At 42.5% G+C, this 8582-nt stretch overlaps 1 protein-coding gene across 2 annotated transcripts; it reads right to left on the bottom strand.

The window, feature by feature from the left end:
* Window positions 1-533: 533 nt before the first annotated feature.
* Window positions 534-3685, bottom strand: LOC142452708 (CCN family member 2-like). 2 transcript variants are annotated; one of them, XR_012785344.1, is made up of 3 exons: window positions 3419-3685; window positions 2652-2903; window positions 534-2495 (listed from the first exon to the last, which is right to left on the bottom strand). XR_012785344.1 is itself a non-coding variant. In XM_075553932.1 (3 exons), the coding sequence occupies exons 1-3, from the start codon at window positions 3212-3214 to the stop codon at window positions 2278-2280; spliced, it is 585 nt and encodes a 194-aa protein (XP_075410047.1). In that variant the 5' UTR covers window positions 3215-3220; the 3' UTR covers window positions 534-2277. The 2 variants fall into 2 exon arrangements, 1 of the variants encoding a protein (XP_075410047.1); XM_075553932.1 differs by lacking the exon at window positions 3419-3685 and adding an exon at window positions 3100-3220.
* Between the last annotated feature and the right edge of the window lie 4897 nt (window positions 3686-8582).

The raw sequence follows: 8582 nt of genomic DNA, 5'->3' as shown, positions 1-8582 counted from the left end.
AGATATTGAATGCAAACAAAACCACAAAACTCTCCAAATGATTTAGCATTTAATTGATTCTGACTTGTAATGACTGTGTAACACAGGATAGAATGACCCCTGTGGGTTTTCAAGGCTGTAAATCTTTTATGGGAAAAGAAAGTCTCATTTTTCTCTCCATGAGCTGATGGCTTGGAACTGCTGACTTTGCAGTTAACAGACGATGCATAAACCATTATACCACCGGGGCTCTGTAACAGGGACATGTGAGATCAAATAAGGGTTAATGGAGGGTGAGATAATAAGAATATTGACATTAAACTCTGCTTAAAGTACTGTGTGCTTAAACACCACATGACTTTTGTTCAATATGAATGTTTGCAAACCCTTGACTGTTGATTCAATGCTAAATAGCCATATGTAAAAAATTCATTTAAATTGAATTAGCAGTTTATTAGTACATATATGATAACAGACACTTTTAAAGATAATTATTGGTAAATTGTTTTAACAAATAAATGAGATCTCCCCATTGATACTAAAGAAGACTCAGAAATATTTAGAAGAATAAATGAATAACAAATCCTTTGTATATATTATTTTCAATAAGAAAGGTGCAAACATATAACTTTGGTGACGCTCTCAACAAGGAAACTCTCCAAAAAGCAGTCATAGTCAAAGAGGAGCAAATGCTCCCACTGGAAAAATTGATCATCCATAAAACCATTCTTCATTTTGAATAAAAACCTCTTGTTCATATTTCCAATCACATGTGAGATTTCTGTGGACACTGCTGCCTCAACTTTAGCAAACAACCTATCTTGATGGATTGTCACTCTAACTGACCCACTTTTCCATGTGAGTATCCATTTCATGCTTTAAATTATCAGACAAGCTTTATGTCCTTCCTATGGTGATCAGAAATGGAGGCTAATCATTTGAAATTCCGAGGCATGCACAACAAAATCACACAACTTTAAATTAATTTAGTTAGCTGTACAAATTAATACATATATAATAACTACAATACAAAAATTTTAAAAGAATCTGGCTTGTAACAGGCAAACAACCTTGCCACAAGCTGTCCAGTGTAATAGGCAGGATTCTGATTCTCGAACACTGCCATTGAAATCAGAATGTCAAAGCTGAGTCTGTAGTTCTGCCTTCCAGAACGACATGACTCAGCCTCTTGATGGCCCAGAACACACATCCTTACAACTGCTGGAGTTGCAGGCAGGTCATCAAGCTCGCTCAAGTGTTCCTTCTCCATTACATTTCCAACATAGCGATCTGCTTACCACTTCAGGATGACATTGTTCCCCATGCAACTCATTTCTCCTGGTGTCTCCACTGCTCCCTAAACCCCACCCCCCAAAAATACCATGTGGTTGTAAGGCAATGTGATGCCACTGTCAAGTTTTACATTCTTCAAACAGGTGTCTGGAGTTGACAGATTATTTATGTCAATGCCACAGAGCACAATGTTTTGATTCAGGCAGAAATTCTATTTCCCAATGAGAAAAATAGATTGAAATCACTTGTGTTTGCTGAAATTATGTTTGCACCAAACCTCCCTCTCCCCAAAAGAACCCTGAGATCAGTTCAATTTACAGTCAACTGAGATAATATCTCTCACTCTCTGGCTTTAATTGTATTTCCCTACATCTACCTCTAATACAGAGACTCAAAAATGTTGCTACCTCAAGGGCAGTTGTAATGGCAGGTGCAGTCCTTGATGAGCATCCTGCTCTTAATGATTTCACCATCAGGACACTGGAACTCCACTGGCAAGGTAGTTATTTTGTTAGGTGTGCAACACTGAGCATCAGTGCAGACTCCGCAGATCATGCAATAGTAGGTTTTCAAACTGGTGCAGGCAAAAATGTTAAACTTGAGAGGATAAGCCATTCTTATGCTAGGGATACACCTTTGCCGCTCCTCAAGATAGACAACAGAGAAGAAATACATGACTTTACATAAATAGTAGTCTGTTTGTACTCTGTGTTACTAGACAGCCTTAATTAGTCTGACTTTTACTTTTATTTTGAGGGGAGGAAGTTTAAGTCTCATTTGTAAGTTTTTCAGAAATAGACCCAGCCTGTCTTAGGATGGCTCAACTTTACTAACACTGTAGGCAGTGGGTGGTTCCTACTACACAATATCCCATTCCCTTTAAATAGCTCACAGGTTAGATATTTTGGAGGAGATACTGGGCCTCTAATAACAAGGCTGGAAAGGACCTAAACTTTGGTTCTATCCACTCCCAATTCAGGAAAATTTACGAATAGAAGCAGAACCTTAAGTCACCTTAATGTCCTCCTCCAGGTCAGGTTGGCAAGACCTGTCGATGCAGAGGCGGCTCTGCTTTTCCACTGTGCAGTTGGCGTTGTCATTGGTAACCCCGGTGGAGATGCCCATCCCACAAGTCCTCGAACAGGAGCTCCACTCTGTGGTCTGGCCCTGGCAGTGGGGTCGCATCATCGCTGGGTCTAGGCTAACCCTGTCTTCAAGGTAATCTATGAGGGCAAAGCACACAAAATTCAGCTATGAAGCAAACATCACACTACCTTTATCTTGGCAAAGTTAGGACTTATCCCGTGGGTTCGCTATTTCTAACAGGAGTACATCACACAGGGGCAATCACAACAGTGACTTAGAGGGCGACAACTCACTTGCAAGGGTAGTGCCAACTCTTGTGAGCTCCTTGGACTCTTCACAGACCCACTCCTCGCAGCATTTCCCTGGAGGCTTGACCTTCCACGGAGAGAAGCAATCAGGGATGGGCGGGCCAAGGTTTTCGGGGCAAAGGGGCTCACACACCCAAACCCGATGTGTGCAAATACACTTCATTCTGCATCCGATGAAGGAGATCCGTCCGTGCTTGTATGACCTACCCCTGCAGTAGCAGGGGGAACCTTCTCTACCTGGAGGAGAGGAAGAGAATGCAGGGGTTAGGTGAGTTTGGTCCCTGCAGCTGGAATTATAAGTGCATCAGAGATGTGCCCTACAAGCAGCTACTGTCATTTGAAATTTGATTTCAGATATGGAGATCGGGGAGTGGGGTGTGGGGAACATGAGCTGGACACCAAGTAGCCCAGGGGTTGGGGCTGCGGGTCCTACTTTTGTACACTCCAGTCGTGCGGTTCGGTGGGGTCCCAAGGTCACAGTAGAGGAGCTTGCTGTAGTCGCAGAGGTCGGGCTCCTCACAGGACTCGCCCGGTTGCTTGGCGCACATGGGGCAGCAGTTACAGCCGTCCTTCACCACGCTCACCCCTGTAGGGCACTGAGTCTTGGCTTGGAGGCACACAGACATTTCCCAGTGCAGTTCTAACTGCAGTCTGCACAGTAAGGCGGCTTAGATCTAGACTCTAAAGGCAGAATTCTTCGCTGGTTTGAGTTACCCCGCAGCTGTGGCTATGCCAGGGGTTTCCTTGCTTACACAGCTTCAGAGGGCGAGCAGTAACCCCAAGGCGAAGAGAAGAGAGCTCATGCTGGGGGTAGACATTGATGGCGCGCGGCAGCGAGGACAACTGAAGCAGGACAGTTGCTGGAGGTCAGGCGGATTGGGGGTCTGTAGTGGGCTTTCCCGGGAGCTGTGCCTGGATGTGCTGGACTGTCTGCAGTGTTGGATGCTGTTGGCTGTTCGCTGATGGCGGGCTAGAGGAGGTCTCTATCCTGTGGTTGGAGTTGCAGTGGCTGCCTCCTCTACGTGGGAAGAGTTGTGAGAGGTTGGGGCTGGTGCACTGGATTTTTATATGCTCAGTGCTAACCAGGCTTGCCTGTGAATGGAATGGAGTCCCAAACAAACAGGGACATTCCTCGCATTCCTCCCCACCTTCTTGCCACATCAACTCAAACTGGATTGTTCCTCACATTTTGAGACTCTACCTTCCTCATGCCTGATAATGGTACTGCACTCCATCTTAATTGTAAAAAAAAAAAAAAAGTCTAATATTTTCAGCAATAGACTAATTTCTCCCACCTCTTTCCATTTACACCACTTCTGACTTTTATCATTTAAAAGGAAACTGGCAATTAGTATTCTTAATGTATAGGACCCACATCTGTTCCTACTGGCCATCCCTGCTGTATTCACTAACAGATGCTCTTTCTAGAAGGTAAGTAGCTGGAGAGGGTGTAAAAGCAGGCCTTTCTAAAATAATCAAAAGGACTTCCTTTTTTTCTGAAATAATTTTAATTTTAGAAATTTGTATGGGCTGGAAAATTACCAGAGGGCAGAAAAAGGGTTAGTTAATCTTAACCATCTGAAGTCTCCCTGATGTCTACCTCCACAACTTGGATTCCATATTTCAACAATAGGCTTCGCCTGTTGTCATTTGAGACACAGGTTTGGTTGACAATTGCCAAATAAGAAAGGGACAAAACCCAGAGTCTGACCCTAGATGCAGCTTCATGGGGAGCATCCTACTACTCAAGTTTTGTTATATCTCTTTAAAAAAATGTGTAATAGTTTAATTGTTGGAGGTATCTGGAGCAAAATGGAGTAAGTGGCCATCAATGGTTCCAGAAAAAAGCTAGTCTATTTTTAATTGGAGCAATTTTTATAATCTTCCTGTGCTATGAATTGAATTGTGTGTGTTTCCATCCACTCCAATGTCAAACGTGTGGTGAAATCGAATGTCTATGCCTGTGGTTACAGCCCCCTTTAGCAACAGGTTGTTTTTAGGGTAGAGTATTTCTAGAATTAGTATTTTCTGAGATATAAATGATATGAAACAAATTAGAGGAAGAAGCCAAGACACAGGCAAATGAAAGCCAAATCACAAGAGGAGCACTGAGGCACAGGAGCACAAAGAGTTAAGGTCCTTCCCCAGAGCCAACAAAGAGACAGCATCCTGAATTCTGACTTGTGTCCTCCTAAAGTATGACTCAATTGAGTTCTATTGGTTAATGCCTCTCCCTTGTGTTATTTCTCTGATAGCAGTACTCAAAAACAAACAAAAGCAAAAATCCAGAAAGTCTAGAAAACTAACCCAGAAATTTGTTCTGGGAGAGGGGAGCTACTTTAACAAAGATGTATAATGAGGATTATATTTTAGAATTGGGTAATGAATACATGCTGGAAGAGTTTAAGGTGCTCACCAGTAAAACCCATACTGCCTGAAGAGACTATTTGATTGGACAGTGAAGGAAAGGTGATTTTTTTAATGCATTACCAAATAATTTATCTGAATTATGCTCAAATATTAGGTTGGAAGTAGAACTTCTAATTGATGAATTGGGATATCTGGCTAATGAGATTTAGAAACAAGATATGACAGGTACCACGTGGTTTATCCTTGCCACATATAATAAAATGAAAGAAGAGTGAGATGGATTTAAAAAGGAATTATGAAAAATGAAAACTTCAGGATTTGGAACGTTCTGTGAAGCAAAATACAAATATGCATCCTAGAATATTCACCAGTGACATGACTGCAAGATCTTTTGTGAAAGCGATGAGCCCAGTGACTATTGGATGTAACCACCTGTCATACCATGAAACCTGAAGGTGACAGAGAAAGGACCAAAGGGTTTCCGTCTGCCCCATGAAATTCTACAGAAAACAATCAGATCAAAAGAGCTGCATCTGCTGTCCTCCAAGAACAGGAGCATCTCTGGAGACCATTGGAGAGATGGAAACATTTTGAAGAAGCACATGGAGCAGGCCCTCTCCATTTCTCAGGCTGGGGCTCTTGTCTCTCTGGATACTAGGCAGCATCCTCTCTAATCACAGCTTCAGTTCCATGTCCCAGGCACACTGGAATGCCATCCCTACTCCTTCAGATTTAGGTGGTTCTAAGTAGTCCTTATTCTTCTGCTCCTTGAGCATGACAAACTTTTCCCCTCAGCTTTGTGTAGCAGGGGATAGTTCCCGACATGCCTTAGTGGCAAGCCCAAACTCCAAAGATCTAAAGATCCTACACACTTTAACACGTTGGGAATGCTTGAAGGGGTGAATGGGTTTTACATATAGCAAGGTCATACCTTTTAAGGTTCAAAGGGTAGAATGACATGAATTGGATGGTGTTCCTGTCCCCACAACTCAACCTGCCCAAAACTATGCATTGTAAATCCCAGCATCTAAGTTTGTGGTTATAGCTCCATTTAGGGATTTGTTGTATTAATAAAACAGGATGAGTGGATGCTGCAATTTGAGTTAATGTTTTTCGAGATCAAGATGGCATTAGACATGTATGTGAGAAAACTGACAATGGGGAAAGAGTGATGCCAGACCACATGAAGGTTGCCTTAAAGCCGAAGCCCAAGGAGATGGAGGCCTTCCTCTAGAGCTGCCAGACAGAGAGGGCTTCCCTGGATGTGTATTGCTTTTTAATCGCCTAACCTGTTGGAAACATACTGGTACTTGCAAACATCACTACTTGGGGTCTCTCTTATAACAATACTAAATAATGGACACAGAATGTATTGTTTTGGTAGAAGCTCTGCTTGTTATGATGGGTAGGAATAGAGGGTATAGAAAGAATGTCGGAGCTTAATTCATGATATTTTAAACAATGCTAAACTGCAGTCTTTAAGAAACGAGTAATTTTTCTTATATTCAGACTTTTGTCCCATGTTAGTAGATTGTACTCAATTTGCCTTGAAGTACATTTTTGTTTAATAAACAAGAATGGTGTGCCTCATTATGCCTACTTATTTACCCATTAAACACGCAACTTAATGGAGGAAGTAAAGGCAAAGTCAGAGAAAGAATCAAATTTGTCCTCTTCTACTTTGTGTGGATAGTAAATACAGCTATTAAAACGTGAGCACATCTCTATCTCTTAACAACATTAGTTAGCTTCACCAATGACTCCATTAAGTATGTGTGCATTCACTGTGTAGTTACACTGTTAGGGGCTTTGCTGATCACCCTTGTTATTCTACGCACAGGAATGATTCCAAGGTTATTGTCATCTCACCTCGTTTAGCTGTGGTGTTCACCATTAAATATATTTATTCCAACTATTGATTTTTATGTATTATTGAATATATTCAAGATAAGTGTGTTTGTTTTAATGCAAAGGAATACTTTGAATATAATATGCTTAAACAAGCCTGCCACTTTCTCGTTGGAGTTTAATTTGTTCTGCTCAGAAATAACAACAACAAAAAAATCTATTTACAATAACGGCTGGGTGGAGGAAGGGTGGGGTGGAAAAGGAGAACAGATTACCAGGATCTACATATAACCTCCTCCCTGAGGCTGAACAACACAAAAGAGGGTGAAGGGAGACATTGGACAGTGTAAGGCATGACAAAATAATAAATTATCAAAAGTTCACAAGGGAGGGGGCAATGGGGAGAGAGGGGGAAAATGAGGAGCTGATGCCAAAGGCTTAAGTGGAGAGCAAATGTTTTGAGAATGATGAGGGCAATGGAGGTACAAATGTGCTTTACATGATTGGTGTATGTATGAATTGTGATAAGACTTGTACAACCCTCCAATAAAATGATTTTAAAAATATCCACTCCACCTTCAGGCCATAAACCATATATCACCTCCCTTCTGCTCATTTCACAAGAGTCGTTTTGAAGGAGGGAATTTCACATTGTCTGGGGTCACACCTTCAAAGGTGGGAAAGGGGAGACCATCCATGGCAGGCTTTACAACATGGAGACAATGCTGCACAAATAAATGAGCCAGCCACCGGACTAGGAAAGCCTTGCTGGAAAGGACGCTAAGACCAGAGTATGGCAAAATCTGCATTCTGGAGGAGGCACTGATAGCTCTGTTGGTGAGTATAGTGGGTCATCGGGGAGAAGTAACCTCACATTGGGAATGGATGCTACACATCGATTGTTGGGAACCTAAGGGGGCAATGGACCAGCTTTCTTTTTCCTGAGTAGAATATGTTTTGAATATGTTTCTCCTCAACCCTCAGTGAACCTCAGCATGGACTGAGCACCACGGTGACCTTGGAAGGTAACCTTGCAGGTAGCATGGCATAACCCAGACTCTACACGAGGAGAACTTAACATAGAGGCCTGTCTGAATGAACCGAGCCCTGCGTCCTTGTTATCTGTGTCCTTGGACTGAGAACCGGGGTACTCCGATGGGAGAGGAAGCAGAGTGTTTCCCCCAAGGTTGTGGAAGTGGTAGTCATTGGGCCTCCGGGGAACCTCCAGCTTGTTCAGGTAGCCAATGGAAAGAGACTCAGAATCACTGTATATTCAGCCCCTCGATGCTGCCTTCCTAGTGACATGGCAGGTCTGATCTGTTGGGCAGGGTTCTGGACTTGAAAGAATTGACCCAGGAATTCCTCCCCAGCACACATCCCCATATTTAAGGTAAATAGAGCCCAATCCAATGTGAGACATAACTGTGTAGGGCAACCACTCATGCGTTGGGGCCCATGGTGGAATGAGATTCGCATAGAGTCCTCATCCTGACAATGTCCAGAGTGCTGAGTCAGTGGAAAAATTTCTGGTGTTTTCAGTGCAATAACTCTAAACCCTAAATGGATGATTCACAATGTTTTACTTTTTTGTTTCTAAGGGGTTTTGTTTTCCTACCATCAATTAGTTTAGGATTTTGTTTGCTTTTTTCTGGTTGATTTGTTGCTCTTGTTGGTACAGTTGATCTTATGGGGTTTTGA

This window comes from Tenrec ecaudatus, chromosome 7, assembly GCF_050624435.1.
Source record: "Tenrec ecaudatus isolate mTenEca1 chromosome 7, mTenEca1.hap1, whole genome shotgun sequence".
Lineage (NCBI taxonomy): Eukaryota > Metazoa > Chordata > Mammalia > Afrosoricida > Tenrecidae > Tenrec > Tenrec ecaudatus.
This window is presented reverse-complemented; position numbering and strand designations above follow the sequence as displayed.

Coding starts and splice junctions, on each gene's coding strand:
- LOC142452708 (XM_075553932.1), bottom strand. CDS start 3,214: ATGTGCGCCAAGCAACCGGGCGAGTCCTGTGAGGAGCCCGACCTCTGC. Junction 2,904..3,099: donor CACGACTGGAGTGTACAAAA/GTAGGACCCGCA, acceptor CCTCTCCTCCAG/GTAGAGAAGGTTCCCCCTGC. Junction 2,496..2,651: donor AGTTGGCACTACCCTTGCAA/GTGAGTTGTCGC, acceptor TTGCCCTCATAG/ATTACCTTGAAGACAGGGTT.